Source organism: Gadus chalcogrammus, chromosome 9 (assembly GCF_026213295.1).
Source record: "Gadus chalcogrammus isolate NIFS_2021 chromosome 9, NIFS_Gcha_1.0, whole genome shotgun sequence".
Lineage (NCBI taxonomy): Eukaryota > Metazoa > Chordata > Actinopteri > Gadiformes > Gadidae > Gadus > Gadus chalcogrammus.
This window is the reverse complement of record NC_079420.1, coordinates 23465512-23487317: the sequence shown is the minus strand read 5'-3', so window position 1 is coordinate 23487317 and position 21806 is coordinate 23465512. Positions and strand designations below refer to the sequence as shown.

General features: G+C 45.0%; 1 protein-coding gene across 1 annotated transcript; it reads right to left on the bottom strand.

Moving 5' to 3' along the window:
* Positions 1-54: 54 nt before the first annotated feature.
* On the bottom strand, positions 55-21333 carry myo5c (myosin VC). Its single transcript, XM_056597944.1, has 40 exons — positions 21242-21333; positions 19897-20007; positions 19647-19818; positions 19291-19435; positions 18864-19020; positions 18476-18619; positions 18318-18399; positions 18014-18121; positions 17821-17927; positions 17400-17665; positions 17231-17312; positions 16990-17130; positions 16723-16845; positions 16548-16631; positions 16344-16475; positions 16049-16146; positions 15435-15521; positions 15206-15317; positions 14871-15082; positions 14601-14766; positions 13307-13453; positions 12709-12873; positions 12488-12581; positions 12346-12409; positions 11923-12197; positions 11142-11205; positions 10965-11045; positions 10552-10732; positions 4745-4838; positions 4567-4630; positions 4309-4477; positions 3957-4041; positions 3769-3867; positions 3163-3317; positions 2775-2864; positions 2475-2625; positions 1908-2193; positions 1513-1687; positions 1337-1417; positions 55-1208 (listed from the first exon to the last, which is right to left on the bottom strand). The coding sequence occupies exons 1-40, from the start codon at positions 21266-21268 to the stop codon at positions 1056-1058; spliced, it is 5229 nt and encodes a 1742-aa protein (XP_056453919.1). The 5' UTR covers positions 21269-21333; the 3' UTR covers positions 55-1055.
* Positions 21334-21806: the final 473 nt, after the last annotated feature.

Genomic DNA, 21806 nt, shown 5'->3' with positions numbered 1-21806 from the left:
ACACACACACACACACACACACTATTCCAAAAATAAGGAAAAACATTTCTGGCTTTTATTAAATAAACAGTTGAATATCAGGAAAAGTAAAGAACTTCATACATTAACTTCATTAAACTAAGAAGAAAACTAAAATGCAAGTGAATTTCCTGTTTCAGCTGTAATTCGAACACTATGAGATTATAAAAAATACTTTTTCGGCTGAAAGTTCTGGCAAGGACTTGGAGAGGGGTGGGATAATCACTATGGTTACGACCCCTGGCAAGTTTGTGATACTTTTTTAGTAAACAATTTTCTTATTTGCGTTATAATGACATGTGTTGTATATGAAATGCTCCAAACAACGTGGCGTTATACTAAAGGTCTCGGGGAAGTCTAGTCCTCTCTTGGACCCCCACAACTAAGTCAACGGCTGGCCAGAATGAGTTCCACCTGTTTGGCCAATGTTATACTAGAAGTATCCGAGAGGCTTGACCATCTCTCAAACACCGCATCCCACACTTAAGCAGACAGACACATAGCGAGAGCAGTACATGTCCACGCACACTTGGCCACCGGTGTCCCTTCATCGTGACGTCAAAGAGTATACTATAAGGCACTTAGACGTCACAGAAGTAATGCTCCATGCGTCCGGAGCAGAGTGGAAGGTTCACAAACTGTGAGGAGGCATAGGATTTCACGTTCTGCGTCATGGAAGGAACTACGACTGGGAACTATGGACGTTTGCATCTCGGACTCGGTCTCTGTTCAGAACAGTCTCCCATGAGAGAGAGATATAGTTATAAATAGATGTACATTTATAATCATATCGAGAGAGACACATATATATGCAATTATTTTACAATTAATTTAACAATGATGCATGAATTTACAATAACATTCTAAAAATCAAAGAATAGGCCAATCATTAAGCTTGGTTGGCGTGCTAGAGGAATGTGATAGTTTGGGTGATAAGGGGTGGTCAGAGTCAGCCCAGGTGCAGACTGCTGGGGCTAGGGTTAGGGCTAGGGTAAGAGTTAGGGTTTAGGGCTAGGGTTAGGGCTAGGGTTGTGGTGTTATAGTCGGGTGAGGAAGCCCAGGTGCAGACTGCTTGGGACCTGCAGCAGCTCCAGAGCCTGAGGGGACGGGCAGAAGGGGAAGGTGACCTGGAAGCGGTACTGTGTGTCCAGCATCAGCTGGGTGGAGCCCTCGTGGTCCTGCAGCAGAGCCTGGCATTAGAGGGGGAGGGAAGAAAGGAGTGTGTGTTGAAGAAAGACACAGTACTGTATCATCACCGTGTGTTTGAGCCAAATTGAATGGAAATGATATCAGAAGACCAATGAGCTGCACAAAGCACCTGGACTTTGCGAACAAAGGAAGACGTCACTCTTTTCTCAAAAGTATCGATCGGCGTGTAGGAGTTCAGGATCTTGATGATCTACAAACAGAAACCCAGAAAACACGATGAGAGCATGAGGTGGGTTTGGTTCTATGTGGCGCGGCAAACAAAACCACGGCATCAAGCCACGGCACCTGGACGGGGTTGAGCTCGGTGCAGTTGTCGGCGATGTCCTTGGCGTCCTCGTCGGTGGACTTGTTGACCTGCAGCAGCCAGGCAGCCTGGGACAAAGGCTTCAGGGTGTCCATGGCGCTGGAGGCCCCCAGTCCCTGCTCCTTCAGCCACTCCTCCAGGTAGCTGATGTTACACCTGACCACACAGCGCACAAGGCTCCGGGTTGACTTTGACTCTATTGTTCATATGCATACATGTTTATATGCACTCAGGCCAACACACACACACAAAAACACATGGCCACGCCCCCACAAACACACACACACACACACACACACAAACTCAAACAAACCCCCACACACAAACTCTACCAAACCAACACACAAACACACTCTAACGAAACCCACACACCCACCTGATCTGCATGCCCTTCCTGCAGGAGCACAGGTCCTTGCGCAGCAGGACGTTGTTGAGGGTGACGGCGCCGGTGAGGAAGAAGAGCTGCTTGACGGCCTGCCGGAGGAGGCCGGCCTCCATGCCGTGCTGCGTCATGGTGCCGTGGAAGGAGCTGAGCATCTGCAGGACGGAGGTGATGGTGTGGGCCTCGGCGCCCGGGGGGGCGCTGGCCGAGCGCTGCCTGAAGCCCGGGGGCTTCATGCTGAAGACACCCTGCAGGCTCTCGTGCTCCAGCATGCCAGGCACTGCTCACAGGGACACGGAGAGAAACGTCAGAGGACAGGACATGGAAGGCTTCCAACCAGACACCGCGTTAGGCTTGCCGCGCATCGCCAGACCAACAGCCCACTGGAGCGGGAGTCTGGAACCTGTCTGTAGATATTTAATTGACAAGGCACTCCTACTTTCTCATTACATGAAACATTGTCTTACATCTTTCAACCTGCCTCAATTCCAGAGTGATCTGCAGGGAGACACAGCAGGTGCACTGTGACACAAGGGTTTAAGGCCGCTGTGTGGGACAGACCTATCATTGGGGTGAGGGTCTTCTCCATGACGGTGAGGAAGCGGTGATAGATGTGGATGGCCAGGTCACTGAGGATCTGCCGGTGCTCGGAGAGGTCAAAGTTCTTCAAGCAGTTGTTGTTCTGCCGCGGTGTGTTCTGCTTCATGAACTCCTGTTTGAGAAATGGAAAGACTTGATTTAATCCACAAATTAACAAGAATGGATAACACACACACACACACACACAGATATATATCTTTACCCCCCCCCCCCCCCCACAAGACAAAAACACACACACACAGAATAAAAAAAAAGGCATACCTCCTCTCCGCTGTACTGTTTTAAACAGTTGATCAGGTGATTTGTGTTAGAGAGCCAAAATGAAAGTGTTTCAAAGTCTTTTTGATGGTCCTGTAAAGAAACACAAAACACATTTTTGGTAAGACTGCCAACAGTACACACTGTTAATCATGTCCATCCCTTTCCTCTGCCTGCTTTCTAAGCACCGCCAACAGTATAATGAATTTATACTCCAAAATCTGCCTTTTAATATGTTTTAACAGGCTTTCTGTTTGTGTAAAGACAGGACAGTAAAGACAGATAAGGGACTGGGCTGAAAGAGAGAGAATCGACCCTGGGTCCCCATTATCCGTACTGCCCATGCTGTCCTGTGTGTGGTGAGCAGGTAGCAGGCTGTGGGCCGCCTCACCTTGATGACCGCCTTGACCCCGGTGATGACGCCGTTCATCAGGCTCTTGAGCTTGGTGCCGTCATTGAGGTAGTCCGAGTGGCGGATGCACATGTAGATGATATAGGCGGCCAGACCGGGGATCATGTTGACCACCACGCCCCGGGGCTTCAGGTCTGAGCACAGACAGGGGTTAACAACACGCCTCTCAGGGGTCAACAGGTCAGAGGTCAACAACATGCCCCTCAGGGGTCAACAGGTCAGGGGTTAACAAAGCACTCCCTCTCAGGGTTCAACTCAACTCATCTGTTAGGACTGCATCTGTCCTAACAGATGAGTTTTGTTGACCATTTCCATGAAGGAAATTGAAGTTGAATTGAATATAAATAATAAGAAATAATAATAAAATATAATCATATATGTCTTTCTCTAACTCTTGTTTCCATAATGTAGTACTTAAAGCAGTTTCTTATTTAATTGATTTTATGTTCTCTTATGATTCTTGCACTTTTTAGGTCTTATCTTCATGGTAGAATGCATTGAACGTTGTACGTTACTAATGAACTTAATGTTATCAACAGGCCTGATTGTGAGTCCTGTAGCAAGGTGAAAGAAATGGACAAGTACCCAGGATGATGTTTTGAATCAGCCTGGTCTCGTCCTCTCTCTTACACTCCAGCATACCCAGGTAATCCTTGGGGATCGCCGGGGAAGAGGCTGACTTGGCTGCAGGGAATAAAATAATCACAATATAGCAGTTAGAGGAGAATAGGTTAAGATGACACCATCACAGTGCAAAGTCCAAAAACACAAACCTCTCTCTGATTTCTCAAGGCTCTTTATCTGACTCTGGAGTTTCTTAATCAGGCGGTCCTTCTTGTCCAGCTGCTCTTCAAAGTCCTGTCACAGTGTACAATGGTATATTATATTTATGAAGGCTTCAACCTGCAATATGCAGTTTTTTCATTGCAGCAATAACGTCATTGTTTGAACAAAACCCAATTCCCTGGGGGCACAACCAACCGAGGGATATGTTCAAGGTAAGTCAATCAGTGTGAACGAAAAGAGAATCTTAAAACTATACCAACACCACTGCAATTAGATCAACTTCACAAAACACAGATACACACACACACACACACACATAACAAACACACACACACATACCATATTGTCAGCTGTTAGCTGCGAAGCCTCTTGACTCAGCCTCGTCTTGGCCTCACTCTCCGCCAAGTGCTGCTTGAGGAGCTGCTGGTTCTGCTCCTGGAGCTCCTCCACCCTCCCGTGGAGTTCCGTCCTGTCCGTCTCAAGCTCCTCTGCCTGCTGCTTCAAGTGCCTGAGCAGCAGCGACACCCATTTCAGCTAAGAGCCATATAAATAATATATTAATCCCCACAGTGGGGACACAATGTGAGCTTCACTCACATGCACTGGGACTGCTCCTCTTCGATCTTCTTCTGCAGATTGTTGGTGATCTGGTCTGTTTTCTCTATCCAGTGGAAGGTATAATGAAAGGAGATATGTTAGAAAACACATCACCACAAGATCCCCGGTATAGAATTCGTGAATTTGTGATGCAGTGTTTTGGTTTTGTTCTTCCAACCAGCGATCTCTCTGGACTGCACTTCAACATGAGCCTCCAGGTCCTGCTTCTGTCTCTGCAGCTCAGACACTTGTTGCTTTAGCTCTGGTATGATCTTTGAATAAGAAAACAAAACCAAAAATAAATGAGGTAGGCTGCAGTAAGACCCTCCCATCACTTGGCAACCCGGTCTCACGAAAAGACGTGACACTGTCACGTTATTTAATCTATTGAAACGTGATCACACATGAGCATATTCGAACATGTTTAATGGTAGTAATTAGCTGTCGAAATTGGAGGCCTTAATCAATAATGAGCAGCTATTGATTTACTTTCCGATAGAAATTTGTGACAAATGACACATTATTTAGCATCTACACGTTGAGCTGAGTCAAATGACACCAAGCATGACACTCTAGCAAATGTATTTTACATGGTACATATGGTCTAGGACATGATCTCGGTGTGGCAAGAGGGCAAGCTTGATCTCATTGGACTCAGCTTAACGTGTAGATGCTAAATAACATGTAATTTGTAAAGAATCTCCATCGGGAAGCAAATCTATAGCTGGTCATTATTGATAAAGGCCCCCAAAATCGACAGCTAATTACTACCCCGAAACATATTCAAATATGATCATGTGTGACACTGTTGCAATCGCCTCGAAACGTAGATGTCAAAGGACACCTTGTTTTCCCCCTTACGCCTCCGGGAAGATATTTTCATACTTCTAATGGATTGATTCATATTTTAAGGTTCTCGGAGTGAGACTTTAGGCGGCTGCAGCAGAAGTGTTGAGACGAAAGATGATATCAAGACATTTATGGAATATTCCGATTCACATTATGATTCTTCGTCATAACTATCCGACCAAACATCCTTCACATTCACTGAGCGAAGATTATGAAAGTCCAGGCCCCCCCTTCCTGCACTCGGGTTCCGACTGGGCCAAGTTTCGGGCAGGAAGGGCCCTCCGGGTCCGACCGGGCCAAGTTTCGGTGCGGGGGTCCCAGTTAGGCCCTAGAATAAGGTATTCAAATTTCAGGGCGGTACGACCTTCCTATCTCAAAAACTGTTTTTCCACCACATTCTGGACCATTAGGTCTTGCAGGCAACACTTCTGAGGGGCTTTGTCCAAATGACAGTCCATTTGGGAAAACTTTTTTTCTCTAAGGGCTACAATTCCAAATCTCGGATATGTCGTTCTCTGGGCCCCGGGAAATAAACATTTCAGTATCCCTAGCTATCTCGAAAAGGCCGGAAAAGGGGCGTGACCTCCAACAGTACAGTAAATGTACATAAGACAGAGGTTAGTTTCTAGTCCCCATTTTTTGTGGGATGGATGTGTACATTTGTGGCTTAAGGTGTGTAGACACAGCTGGCCTGTGGCCACGTTTTTGAAGTCTGGGGTCAAAAGGTCAAAAGGAGCCGGCACCACGCCGCTTATGAGGTAACAAAAAGTTCATGTGTATTTCTCTCATAACTTTTTGTCACTATTAAAGAGAGGCCTGATTCTAAGATATGCATGTTGGATGGCTAGGGTGTAGGTCTGGGAAGAACTTCAGGCCAAAATCATACAAGCGAGCCGCTGGGTGCAGGTGCAACGAGATGGAGGGGGGCCTGGACTTTCATAATCTTCGCTCGTTGAATGTGAAGGATGTTTGGTCGGATAGTTATGACGAAGAATCATAATGTGAATCTGAATATTCTATAAATGTCTTGATATCATCTTTCGTCTCAACACTTCGGCTGCAGCCGCCTAAAGTCTCATTCCGAGAACCTTAAAATATGAATCAATCCATTAGAAGTATGAAAATATCTTCCCGGAGGCGTAAGGGGGCAAACAAGGTGTCCATTGACATCTACGTTTCGAGGCGATTGCAACAGTGCCACACATGATCATATTTGAATATGTTTCGGGGTTTATGTGTAATTAGCTGTCGATTTTGGGGGCCTTTATCAATAATGACCAGCTATAGATTTGCTTCCCGATGGAGATTCTTGACAAATTACATGTTATTTAGCATCTACACGTTAAGCTGAGTCCAATGAGATCAAGCTTGCCCTCTTGCCACACCGAGATCATGTCCTAGACCATATGTACCATGTAAAATACATTTGCTAGAGTGTCATGCTTGGTGTCATTGGACTCAGCTCAACGTGTAGATGCTAAATAATATGTCATTTGTCACAAATTTCCATCGGAAAGTAAATCAATAGCTGCTCATTATTGATTAAGGCCTCCAATTTCGACAGCTAATTACTACCATTAAACATGTTCGAATATGCTCATGTGTGGCACCATTGCAATCGCCTGGAAGCGTAGATGTTGAAGGACACCTTGTTCGCCCTCTTACGACACCGGGAAGATATTTACATACTTCTGATTGACTAATGAATTGATTCAGCTATTCCCTCAGAAGTCTGGGGTCAAAAGGTCAAAAGCAGCCGACACCACGCCGCTTTTGAGACAGCAAAAGTTTATGTGTATTCCTCTCATAACTTTTTGTCATTATTAAAGAGAGGCCTGATTCTCCGATATGCAGGTTGGATGGCTACAGTGTAGGTCTGGGAAGAACTTCAGGCCAAAATCTTGCAAGCGAGCCGCTGGGTGGGTGCAACAAGATGGAGCACTTGCTGAGTCATTTCCTGTAAGCCACAGGTTGAAGCGTATATGCGTCCTTTGAGACCCCCTTTGATATATAAGAGACCCCAAGGCTTACTTAAATGTTGTCGACTCAGTCACCTATTGCATCACTTCCTTTAGGGCTTCGGCCTCCTAATTGATCATTGTAGTATAATTGAATGCCCTCTTTCATATATATGATACCTCCACCACCGGGACGTGGCAGCAATTCTCCAAATCCATATGGGGAGGGGGGGGGGGGGGGGGGGGTGATGCTTGCTGACAGTAGGGGTGTACACTAGACATAAATAGGAAGCAAACTCAGGAGAAGGAATGACCTCTCATAAATATTTATTCAATAAATTGTTTCAAATAACCCTGCCTCGTTAAATCAATGAGCTTGGTGTTTTGCTTTCAAAAATAGGTTATAGAAGAAGTCTAAACTGCACAAAATAAAAACATCCAAGCTGCCTTTTAAGGATACCTTGGAATATCTGTCTATTTTTTAACCATCTGACCCTAGTTTACGACAAAAACAACACAATGGACGGCAGCTCCTTTGCCGCGTGGTTTTTTAGAACCATGTAAGGATTAGAGGGGGCGGTCGATAGCAACCACCATAGCAACCATGACGGTCAAGTGACTGGATGCAGCCCCGTTGAAAAAAATAGAATACCACTCGACACACTCAGGAGATTAATGATATTGAAATTATTATGAACATGAAGTCTTTATTTGCATGGGTTTACATTTCGTTCTGTGTAGCATGGAAAAATCGGAGAAACACTCCCATTCATCACCCAAGTGGGTGCTACTCATTGGTGGTGGTTAGTGAGGTCCCCCCTTCACTGTAGGCGTCTTTGAGTGTTATTAATTATTATTATTATTCATGTTTAACCTCTGTTTTTCTTTTATTCCTAGTCTGTTTTACATAGTTTTGAATGATGACTATATGCTCTGTAAGGTGACCTTGGGTGTCTTGAAAGGCGCCTCTAAATTAAATGTATTATTATTATTATTATTCAGAATGCATTGGTTTACATTTCGTTCTTTGGAGCACAGATATTTTTATTTATTTATTTATTTTCAGTTTTTGAGGAGGTGCTTCAAAGATGCTAATTTTTCTGCAATAATCCAAAATATAATGGAAAAACCCTTTGGCTTTTTGTCAAGGGAAACCAGGGCGACGCTCACTTCCGGGTTGGGCAACATACGTCAGCCCTCCACCACGCTATACTGTAAAAACACATGTTCAAGTTGAATGATAATGCATGAATTTATTCTTTATTCTGCCATAGAATTTATTTAAGGGGGGGGGGGGGGGGGGGGGGGGGGGCATACAAGTCTTTTGGCCATAGTGGATCCAGATCTGTTCCGGAGCATTTCAGCTCCCCGGGCAACAGCGCAGGGTTGCCAGGTCCTGCAAAAAACGTCCCGCCCACATACCGTTCAAAATCCACCCAAAATGTCCTAGAAGCAGCCCAAATAAAAAGGATATTCCACCTTGGCCAACGTTTTGAAAGTAATAATAATTTAGGGAATATCTGCAGCGAAATGCATTGTGTGTGTGTGTGTGTGTGTGTGTGTGTGTGTGTGTGTGTGTGTGTGTGTGTGTGTGTGCTAGTTTAGCGAAAGCAGCGTCCTTAGCAACCTGACGCAGGGCCGGATCTACCATTAGGGCACACGGCACTGTGCCCAGGGGCCCCAACCATTCCCAGCCAGTGGGGGGGCACCACACGAAATATATATATTTTTTTATTTATTTTTTTTATGAATGTTTGTACTCTTAAAATAGTTATACATGGTATTATTAAATAGGGTATTCATTTAAAATTCGTTATTAAAACGAATGTCATAAGAAAAGCAATATAATGATTCTGAACAATATAGTGGCCTAATGTGACAGTTAACCACCCTCCCATAACCTGTCAATTGAGCCAGTCCACCTATGGTGAAAAAGACATTCAGACATTTGTGCCCAGGGGCCTATGATTTGTTAATCCGGCCCTGACCTGACGTCATTGAAACATGCGAGCAAGCCGATAAAATCTTCCTAATAACTATAAAACTAAAGATCATACGTAATCACTGACTAAAGATTATGCAAGTAAAAAGTATATTTCTCGCTAGAAATGTTATTAGAAACAAGTTCAACGGTGATTCGGTCCTAAAAAAGGCCTATTGCATTTCCCATTAGATTAATAAAGAAACCAATCCCGAGATATCCCCGGACCCATGCAAGTGAACGGAGCGTTCCACGGCATTGAGAAGACCCGTGTAATAAAGACCCATAATATTTCTGTTTATGGCATAGATTTCTCCTCAGATTAGGCTAATTTATGATAATGATAAAATAAAAGTAAAAACGCTCGATCAAAGGCCCGGCCCGAGGATAGTGATGGGAAATATCGACCCGACCCGGCCCGCGGGTCGGGTCGGGCTCGGGCTCGGGCAGAGAATCTAAACACTGACTGGAACTACTTAGCAGGGGTCTGGTAGGCCTATATCAGGAGATAATACACACCCTGCAGCCAATCAGAATACGAGTATTCCCCCAGACTGTGGTATAAACAATAAACAAGAGTTATAATCAACCCCTACGCATCAATATTAATGATAACCCATTATTATACGGTATGACTTCTAGATGTCACGTCCGCTCGCGACACTGGACTTGCGAGGCATCGACGCGGACTTCCATTCACATAGCCAAAAACAAGACAATAGATCTATGGTTAGATCAAAACATCAAGACATACAATTCTAAAAAGATCAGATTAAGCAGCTACCCTTTTTTCTTTCGCGGTTTGCCTGAGCAGCGCACCTGCATTTAATAGCCTATATCCGTGAATTGTCACAATTTCTCAGAATCAAAGGTGAAAGTAGAAACGGGTGGCCTAAAGCTGTCTTATTGTTCACAATTTGTAACAATAAATGTACTGTACGGAGCTCCTTAAGGGACATTAGGGAGAACGCTCCCGCACAGAACCTTAGTTTGGAAGTCGTGCTGGTGACACGACAAATACTTCCAATTGAAATACATGGGTTTGAAATTTGTGCTTGTAAACATGAAAAATTTGAAAATACGTGATCCTGATCACGTTTCAATAGATTAAATAACGTGACAGTGTCACGTCTTTTCGTGAGACCGGGTTGCACTTGGAGAGCAATGCCAGCGAGCAGAATCTCTGTGGTCACGTACTGAGTTCTCCCCGCTGAGTCTGGCCACCTCCTGGCGGATGTCCTCGTTGACGTTGCTCTTCTCGTGGAACAGCTTCTGTAACTGGTTGTTTTCCTTCTGGAGGTGCTCCAGTTTCAGCGTCAGGCCGTGCACCTGGTTCTCCCAGTTCTCATTCTGCTCCCTCCTTTGGTTTTCCAGCATGCTGCAGTCAATGGAGGATTATTTCATAGGACTACTTTATGTTGAAGCACAGACACCATTCCATATTCTCAGCAAAACATTTGCACTCACACATTAAAAGGCACATACACATTGAATCAAAGAGGTGAAGAAGTGTCTCTTTTAGACAATGTTGAAGACCACCAATCCAAGAAGAATGCTAGTCGGTAAAATTAGTCCGCAGAAAGTATAAAAGTATAATAACTCAATCAAACCTGGTCGCTTTCTGAAGACCGTCAAAAGCAGTGAGCAGATCTCCGATGTCGCCGTGTTTTTCAAGGTCATCTGAACTCGACCTTCAGCCATAAAACAAAAGACAACCATAACATCAATCTCCATATGACCAAATTGATATCTAAAACATGTACACCATAGTGAATATTGTACATTACCCAAAAATAAACTCCTCTTCAGCCACACCACCAAGGAGCTGTCTTCTAATCACACTCATTTTGGCTACAGGAGAAACAAAATAAAGCGTTAAATTAGCATATGAAATGTTGCATTAGCACACAAGTCAGCTTGAAGGCATGGGAGGGACTCAAGACAAAGAAAAATAGAAAAGTCCTGCAGTGTAACAGTAGAGCAGGGATTCCCAACCTTTTCTGTTCCGAGGACCGACATATTCATAAAAAGATTTGTTGGTCCATGAGTAAATTTGAATGCCTTCATTTTAAGATACATCCTTTTAGGAGGATGCATATAAAGGATATTATATATATATAAAGGATATGGCTATTTTTCATGTTGGTTTATTAGTCATATTCACAACAATTAAAGCAACAGCAATGAAACGCTTTAGTCTCAGGCTCCGTTCAACAAAAGCAATAATGTAAAAAACTAAAATTTTTAAAAGAAACACAGAATCACCTGCGACTTCAATAAACACAAAAGTAGTGCAAAGACACTTACAGTGCTTCATTTACATTGGTTTAGTTGCATATTGATAGATTTTATATCTTATGCTATGAAGCTATGATTTTAAGATGAAATAACATGACTCGTAAAGTTAATAAAATAATATAGATAAAATATGATGAAAAAAATAAAAAAATACTGTATAAAGACTATATACTTTATATATTTTTTTATTTTCTGGAAATATTTCAAGGCCCGGTACTAACGGGTCCGGGGTCCGGGGCCCGGGGGTTTGCAATCGCTGCAGGTGAGTACCTCTGGCCTGCTCCGCCTGCTCCCCCCTCCTCCGGTTTGTGGCGTCCCTCAGGGTCTGCAGGCTGCAGAGGTCCTTGCGGAGCCCGGGGATGGTCTTCACGTGCTTGGTGAGCTGCACCACCTGCTCCTGGAGGTCCGAGTTGACCTGGCCTTCCTGGCTCATCTGCAGCTGCAGACGACCCCGCTCCTCCTTCAGCCTCCTGATCTCCTCCGTCAGCTCCACCACCTCTTTCTCGTGGTCCTCCCTCAGGATCTCCATGTTGTTCTCTGCAATCCTGACGACAAGAAAGCCATGAGGGTTGGATTCTGTACACAAAACCGCCTCCCCCTCCCTTCCCTTCCATCCCCCTCCATGTTAAAGCCTCCCCTCCCTACCCCTCTATTGTTAAGGCCCATGTTAAAGCTCACCCCTGTGAAACCTACTTTCTCAGTCTTTCCTCGGTTTCTTTCTCTTCCTTCAGCACTTTCTTCATTTGATCAAAGCGGTCTGTGGAGGTAATCATGTGTAAAAATGATTATCTCCAAAGACTAGAAGAAGAGGCTTGAATAAATGCAGAATTCTCACCCTTAGCTTCTTTGGAGGAAACCTCTAAGTTTTTCTCCAGGGTTTGCTTTTCAAGTGTCCGAGCCTCCATCTCCCTCTGAAGCTGTGCCAGTTCCTTCAGTAAAAAGAAGATAAGACAGAAGATCTCAAGAAGGGGACTGGAACATCTGATGGCAGACATGAGGCAACACCAGTCAGGCGTGTGTCTGGGCTTCATGTCCCCAAGTTCGACCCCCACTGACCTGACTACGGTCCTCTTTGGCCTTCTTCTGTCTGCTTTCCAGGGAGACCTTCTCCCCGGCGGCCTTCTGCAGCTGGGCCTCAAGCCCGTGGAGCCGGTCCATGGTCTGACCGTGGCTGCTGGCCAGGCTGGTGAGCCTCTCCACTAGTCCTCGGTTCTCTTTGTTCTGGGAGATCGCACGGTCCACGGGTTTACCAACCAGATACCAACCAAATGGGAAAAGATTCAAGGGTGAATTTGACGTATTGAGACGGGTCGACCAGTGTGGACAATGTAAGCTTTTGCTAAACGTGTCCCCTCAATGTAAATGTTGACAGATGTTGATATAAATGTAGACTCTAGGATGATGCTATTGGGGACTGTTGGCCCCTGATGTTCCCTTCTTCTCCATTTACATATCCATCACATATACTTGTACAATTGCATGAAGTCATTGCACACAGTGCAGCGCTAGAACCAATTCAGATTCCAGATTCATAGAATCTAGAATCCGGGGATCGGATTCTAGGAGGAGCCGGGGATCGAACTAGAAACCTTCCGGTTACCAATCAAACCGCTCTACCTCCTGAGCTACGGTCACCCTAAGGGACAGGCCTCACCTGGTCCTCAATCTTTTTCCTGAGGTTCTGAACGCGGAAGGACAGCTGGACGTTGATGACCAGCCGCCTCATGGTCTGGAAGCGGCGGCGGGCCAGCCAGGCGCGAGCATACTTCTGTAGGACCAGGGCCTTCTGCACCTCCACCATCTGAGGAGGAGGAGACAGGTGGAGCAGAACAACACCGGGTTACAGTCGATTAGACTCTGGACCTCAGCAAGATGCTAAGCTAAGCTCAAATACAAATATCGTTCAAATCAAGGGTGACTTTAATTTAAAAAGTACAATACGCAAACAATCGTTGCTGTATATGTGCTCTCAAACCCATTCCTTCATGTAGACACTGACTGGTTCATCACTCCAACTGTGGCTGAGTAGACAAATCTCACAATTCGTATTTTCTGCAATCCATGATTTTAAAGCGAAGTCGATGTTTGTTTGTTTTTTAATTTAGACTTGATTTAAGGAGAATTTGGCTGTGAGCCAGTTTAATCTGTGAGCTCATTTATTATTTGCTCAGGCAGCTCCCATCCAGACAGATTTCCAGCCGACCACGGTCTGACAGAGGTGCTGGCCAAGCTGGGGAGTCTCTCCGATAACCCACGGTTATTTTTGTTCTGCGAGATCACACGGCCTACACGTTTACCAACCAGACACCAACACCAGACACCAAGAGAATGAATTCAAGCACCTTTTGGAAGAATTGACACTCGTCAACCAGTGTGGACAAGCGTAAGCTTTGGCCAAATGGGTCCGCTAAATGAAAATGTTGATTTAAATATAGACTTGTGGCCCTGGCCAAAGCCAGACCGGGCCAATCCCAACCTATATTGGACGTGTTTGTTACCACGTCTGAACAAAGGCCCTTGAAGTGAAAACGACCAAGATGGCTGCCGATGATTTTGATCCGTTGAGTCCACCATAACCACCACATTTAATAAACTGGACAGTATGTATTCTCTCAAAGAGGATTAAAGAACTGCATTCAAAGTCTTTGTTGATGAGAGAGACACGTCTGCGTACTTTGAAAGTATTCGTTAAAGTTTAATTTACCAACCATCACTAATCGTAAAGTCACACGTTTCGTTGCTCTGATTGTTTTTCTATCAAAGAGCGTCCAGAGTAATTTTATCTGAACCGGTTGATAACGTTCCTTGTAGATCGAAAATGAAGAGTTTCAGACTAATAAACAGTAGAGAATTAGTCTGGAAATGTCAACTTAGCTTGAAATAGCAAACCTTAAGTATCATACCTTTAATTAATACAACAATAAAAAACATTTTGGTTCAAATCAAACCTTTTTGTATCGTCTGCGGGCGATCCAACCCCGGGTGAAAGCCTGTATGGTCACAGTGGACAGGCGGACCAGCAGGTAGATCTGCCTCATCCTATAGCCTCTCCAGTGTCTCTGGAGGACTAGCGCTGCCCAGCCATGTTTGATGGCCGCAGCGCTCACCATCTTACTGTTGGGGGAACAAACCATAGTCAGGAGACACTCACTGGTTATTGGTAGAACAAACAAACAAGAATAATCCAATTGGACCTGGACCTTTTTAAAACTCCTCACCGGATCTGTCTCTGTCCGCGAACGTACTGCTGCAGCACGATGACGGCCTCTCTGGTCCGGAGGTACCACCTCCTCTGGCTCCAGCCCCGGACATGCTTCTGGAGGATCACGCAGGCCCCGCGGAGCCGGTCCAGACGCAGCTTCTCCAGGTACGCCACCTGACCAGCCCTGAAGAAGATCTTGGTCCGGCCAAATTTGTACTGGTTTGAATCCTTGAAGTAGAACAGCACATGTGACCAAAGTGAGACACTCGTAGGCAGCACTAAGTGATTGATGTTAATAACAATACCTTCTGGTGTTACTTAAACATATTCCCTATACAGGCGTTGTTGAACCTGAATTATCCTTTGCACTGCAGTCTTGCAGGCTTGTTGCTTGTCCTTAACGGTCAACTCCATTGGAGTCATCAGGATACTGTAGCGGTTGTAAAACTCAATGTATGTCCACCTGCAGACCAACATGGGAAGTACAGCACATGTTACATTAGCAGTGAAATATCATTATCCTTAACACTACTATTCGACCAACATGACAGTATGAAGTCCAGTGCTGCCAGTGTCGTACCTGGAGGGGTAGCTCTGAGCGCTGATATGAATCGTCTCAAGGACTCCACAGGCCCGCAGCTGCTGCACCACCCTCCTGGAGTCATACCTTCACATACACACACACACACACACGCACACGCACACACACACACACACACACACACACACACACACACACACACACACACACACACACACACACACACACACACACACACATATTATTCACAAGGCCATTTTGGTTCTACAAATACCGGTGTGCGTTTTAATTGTGTTTATTCACTAAGCCGCCATCTTTGTTCTAAACGTGTGCTGGATGAGGCAGCGGAATGTGGAGTTCTGAATCCGTAGTTATTCAATTAATGATTCAGTTTGAAGCATTGAGTGACATCTAACGGTGCAGATGGGGTGGTCAGTTGGTTTCAATCTGCAATCTGCAACTTCACCACTAGATGGCTCTAAATCCTACACACTGCACCTTTGATTATACAAATTATAAGAATGTAGTCCAGTTTACATGATTCTCCAATTCAAATATCAAAAGTTAGGTACACATATTATTAAAAAAGGTTGCAGATATTAGTTTGGCCACCGAAGCTGCGCCCCCCGCCCGCGCCCTGAGTCTGGACTCACTCGAAGGGCAGCTTCTCATCGTTGGGCTTAATGCAGCGCACGTAGTGAGGGGTGGTGGCGTTCAAGGTCTCCATCAGAAGGTACAGGGAACTGCGGAACTATAGAACCAGGAACGCCAGGAGCACCAGGAACGCCAGATCCCATGGAAAACCAGATATCAGCAATAATAAAAGAAAAAAACGACAAAACAAACACAAAATCCAAACTGAAGGGCGCCATTCCAAACTGTAAAGCAAATACAAGATATGGTCGTTTGGCTGTCGCTGTGCATAGTGTACACAGTAAACATGTTCACCTTATCTCCCACTGTGGTCCTTAGCTCCTTATTGGCTGGCTTCACCCCAGGTCGGGCAGACTTCACTTGAAAACCCTTTGTGGGTTTAATGCTCTGCGCCTCTTCATGAAAGAAGTTGGCCAGGAATTCAAACTGATGAAGAAGGAACATGTTGAAATATGGAGGACGTATCTACCTTGATATGGTAAAGTATTCAATGAATACCTTGCTGGCTCGCATGATCTCCAACAAGTCCTCATAGAGTGCATCTCTGTTCTTCTCCAGAAATCCTTTGCTCTGGTATTCTACCTGTGAAAGAAAGAGCAGAGGTTTTATTGTTGCTGTCATGGCACTATTCGTCGATACTGAGTAGACACCGGCACCTCATGACCACACACACCTTGTCTGCAAAGTGTTGGATCATAAAGGCCTCATTGGACATTCTTGGCTTCTCAAAAAGAGGGTTGTCGTGCAGGTAGTTGTACAGCTTCTGAAGCCAGTTCTGATCTGTTCCTTGAGGAAACTGGACGATGGTCAACCAGGAGACAGAGAAACACATAGGTCAAACATGTATGATATGAACATCAGAATAAAAAGAGCCAAATCACCGACTTGAAGCTAGCAAGTGAAGGAAAGTTGGATCATAAACTTAGCTTGATCATCTCACCAGACATTCTTCATCCAGGAGATCTAGAATCCCCATCTTGGCTTCAATCAGATCAATGACTGGCTGGTTGTCATAGAAATCGATCAGGGTCCATGGGATGTCCTCCTTCATGTACTCCTCCTGCTCAAGTTTGAACACGTGCTAATCCAAACAACACAGAGACTAATGGTTATACTAAACCGCTTATGAGCAGGTCGGTACAAAAGGATATTTGGGTTTCGACGTAAGTTTCACGCTGTACCAAGTTAAACTGCTGCTGAAGTTTCTCATTTGCGTAATTAATACAGAATTGTTCGAAGCTGTTGGTGTCAAACGTCTCAAACCTGTTAACAAAGCAGCAAAAAGACAATCAACCACAGAAGGTATGGATGATTCAAACTAAAGCAACAAAGATTCAGAAGTCCCCTTACCCGTAGATGTCGAGGACGCCTACGAAGGCATGTTGTATTCCCGGGACTTTCAGTGCGGCGTTGATCTTCTGGATGACGCAGTCGAACAGCTTGGCATAGACCTGCTTGGCCAGGGCGTCGCGGGCACTGGTGGCCCGCTCCGGGGGCACCGGCATCACCACCGTCTCCATCACCAGCACCATCCTGCGGTTACACAGCCAGCGACACAGCTCCGGGGCACTGACATGCAACAGGTCGCAGAACACCACCAGGTGGGGGTCACTGGACTGGGAGAGGAGAGGGACAATCAGGTTTAAAGGATGAAGTAAGTTAGGGTTAGAGATGGTGGGGCTTCAAACCTCAGACCTTTGAGCTGGGAGTGTAACCCCAGCGGAACCCTGAAGGTTGTGCAAAATACATGAAAAGCTGCATTGCGACTCACAGGGACAGAGGAGTGTTCACCACCGGCGGCTTTGATCTGAACATTTCCCAAATGCAATATGGCCGCCAGAACCCGGAACACATCAGACTGAAACTCGTCGGTCAGTCCTGGTGGAGAGCGGTGAGGGAAGGAGTGTAAGTAGTGTGGAGTTTAAAAAAGCTGTTTGAGGAGAGCCATTATTTGGAACGCTTACCCAACAGAGAGAAGGTCTTCCGTGTCTCTTCCATGTCTCTTCTGTCATCCACACCTTCGATCCCGATTTCTCCACTCATGCTTGTGTACTGGAACTTATCTGCGCTCGCTAAAGATTAAACAAACACTTCTACATTATAATCAGGAGCACAGACAGATAACACAAGGTCAACTGCTTTGCCTTGAGAGACCCAGAAGAGGACAGGGTGAAATCGGGGGCTCATGAGAAGTGTCATTTTAACGTTGGCAGTTGTGTTCTAAAGACCCTCACTGTGAACAGTAGTAAGACAGTAGTAACAACTCACACAATCTCAGAGTCTGGAACTCAGGCAGTTCTGCACAGGCACACATCTGGTAGAAGATGTGGTAGTTACGCTCATTCTCTGCCTGCAAAGGACAAAGGCACTTCAACAACACCCCTCCATAATAACACATCTCCTCCAGTTATTTTCTTTAAAACTACCTGGAAGACCACTCTGGATTTCTCCAGAAGATATGTCCTCATGTTGGCTCCGATGATGCGGTACTGCTTGTCGAAGCTGATCTCGGTGTACTTTCCAAACCTACTGCTGTTATAGTTCCTAGTGGTCTTTGCGTTGCCTATCGCCTGGCATAAAGACACACAAGGCCTGTGGCATTAATGCATCCACCACAAATGATGAGTGAACTAGTCATAAATTACTTGAAATGTGTTGACATTTTATGATAATTTGAAAAGTGTATGAAATTTTTAATTGAAATACTAGATCATGGAAACATAGCTTTCTGTCTGGTCAATGTCCACTCGTGAGATTACGCTCACAAGGAGCGAAGCACCCCTCTTTCATGGCCGCCGTGCATTGGGTTCCTACCTCAGTGATGGGATTGGAGGCCAGGACCTTGTCTTCCACTCTGGTTTTGCTGCCAGACTTGCTGACTACAGCAAAGTACCTCATTGCGTAGCGGGCAGACACAGTCTTCCCTGCGCCCGACTCCCCGCTGACGATGATGGACTGATTCTTGCGGTTTCTGTCAATGGGATGTCAGTGTAGGTGTTAGGGTGATTACACATTGGACCCTACAAACTCCAACACCCGACTCAAGAAGGCTGGTTGAAGCTGGTCTCCGCAGCAAACCACCAGCAGCAGATATAGCAGATATGACACACTGGCCCAATGAGTTTATTGGTTGTTGGGACGGTGTGTAAGCACATTCGACAGGTGGCTTTCTATCTTACATCCTACATAGCCTATGTGCTGGAAAGTATTAGTATTACGTATTATTATAACACATTCGTACCTGGCCATCTGTTTATAAGCCTCTTCTGCCACTGCAAATATGTGGGGGTCCATGTCCCCCATGTTCTGGCCTGAGTAGGCCTGGATGACGGCATCCCCGTAGATATGCAGCTGTTTGTAGGGGTTTACTGCCACCAATATGATGCCTGCAAACAAGGAAGTATAGCGAGAGTCCACGCTGTGCTTTATCACGGTTTCACAAAGAGTTTCAAGAGCTGATATGTTTGAAGAGATTTACTGCCACATGCACATAATGCTTGGCCTGCAAATAAGGAAATGGAGCAGAGAGCAGTCCTATGCTGTTGGTGCTTTATTCATGCGTTTCAGCAGCTCATGTTGCCCCACTAGCAGGCCTACCGCAGTAGGTGTAGATGATTTTGGACTCCACAAAGCGCACTCTGAGGTTGTGAAGAACAGCAGGTTCGTGGAGGTAGCTGAGAGCCGTCAGGTCGTTCTCTCCTACTAGGATGTCGGGATTCCGGAGGTGGGGGAGCAGGGGGCTCTCCAGGTCAACCTTGTACTGGTATTCCTGAAGAAGAAGATTGGTCAGATGTTGCTATAGCTGCACCTGGCTTCTGCATTTGATTTATCTTTTTATTTGACTCACTGTGCCATCTTCAAGACGCAGATCCAGCACACTGTTGCCAAGATGGAAGTCTCTGATAATCTCTGCAGACTTCCATACGTGTTTTGGATCTGGAACCCATACTCTGTTGTACTAAAGGGATGTCGAGGAACTAGTTAGGGGTCCGAGCAGCAAAGCTGTGTCTGCCCGCTACGCAATGAGATACTTTGCTGTAGTCAGCAAGTCTGGCAGCAAAACCAGAATGGAAGACAAGGTCCTATACTGTAAGTCGAAAACTCTTGAAATGTTTAGGGTATGGTTACCATTAACCCCCACTACCCATAAACCCAAATTTGTGGTAGTACACCCAAAGGTGGCGCTATGGAGAAAAAAACATGAAGTAGCCTTATTTCTTCTTACTAGATTGACCTGGACTCAAAATTCTTTCATCGTATTCATCTCTAAAATAAGATGCATCTTTTTCACCCTGTTCTTCTGCTCTAAAGATATTTACTTTTCCCACAATTTCATAGAAAAGCCAAACTTCCACAGTCTCAAACCATTTTGCCTATATGACCATTTTGTTATTGTATAACTACCATACGGCTATTATTAGGTGGATACAATTAACAGTGCAATTTTTCAGATCTGTGCTCTTTTAAGAAAGCCCTTAATTCACTTGAGAAATGTGTGCTTGTAGGTTTCTGGATGTTGTATGCTTATCAATAGACGTTTTGACCATGTGAATGAAGATGAAGTTCAGGTTCATCAATGGCTCAATGGGATAATGCCTTGTAAAGGTGATCCTTAGGATGAGAGTTCGAATCCCGATTATAGCATGCTGAACATTACATTCGGCCATTGCTTTGCAGCTCACCTGAAAGCGAGGCACAGACAGTATTGCATAAAGTGGAACATCTTCATCCACATCTTTCCTTCATAGTTATTTGTCATATTTATACATCTTCCATTAGTGTTTTCTTGACTTTTAATTTTGCTCGGACCCCGTTAATCACCGCTTGTGGTTATATTTAATATTTGTAATACTTCGGGAATGTAAATTACGAGTTTATTCAGTAGTGTCAAATTGTACATATCGCAATTGCTATCGAAGGGAAACGGTTTACTTCCTTCATTCGTTCTGAGAATAATGTACATTTAGCCTGTTAATGTAGTCGAATCCTGCAGTCTAAGGACCTCAAAAACATTTCAAAATCAATATAGACAATGAATAATTCCGAAGTTTGCCTTAAAACGCAAACGAAGTGAAACTGCAATGTGTCTTTCCATATGCCAGCGGATGTCCTTCTGTGTCACAGAAAAGGATCTAAGTATTACCCCGAACTATACACAATAAATCGTTCATATAGATATGAAACTCTCCTACCTCTGTGTAGAGCTCCAACAAGGTCATTCTCAAGCATTATTGTTATCCACTTCGACTGCTGTGCGTTTTATTCTTCCGCTGGAACAATGTGGTGCTCCCAGGGTAGCCTAGACGACTGGTGTTTGTTGCGCACCTTCAGGCAACAGGTGAACTGCGGCGTGACATTTTGCGTTCCTCTGCGATCTTTTGCGCTCCTCTGCGCGCCGGACTTTGACTCTCTGGCCCCGCCCACGCGTCTTGTGACAGCAGCCTGATACATACAGGGGAGTGCTGTTTTGATCAAGGACCTGAGTCACTAAAGAAACAGGATACGGGCCCCTCAGCCAGCTCTGGCCCCTGTCTGACATGGTGGTGGGTCTGAAAGCGTGCTATTCGCTGGCCAGGTTAAAAGTCCAAACATGACAAATTATAAATATTTTTTATATAGAGATATGATTTTTACCACAATCCAATTGAATTATAAAAAAACAATCTGTAAAAACTGATACATTGCACACATTGTTTTCTAAAAGAGAATTCTATCTTTTCATTTGGTCAAGGCACACACACCGAAATCCTCCTCTTT

Bases quoted from the DNA above. Each gene is read 5' to 3' on its own strand.
- myo5c (XM_056597944.1), bottom strand. From the start codon at position 21,268: ATGACCTTGTTGGAGCTCTACACAGAG. The intron at 12,582-12,708 runs GTCAGTGGGGGT...TTTTTACTGAAG, and splicing joins CCAAAGAGGACCGTAGTCAG to GAACTGGCACAGCTTCAGAG. The intron at 12,198-12,345 runs GTAGGTTTCACA...TCTTGTCGTCAG, and splicing joins ACCGAGGAAAGACTGAGAAA to GATTGCAGAGAACAACATGG.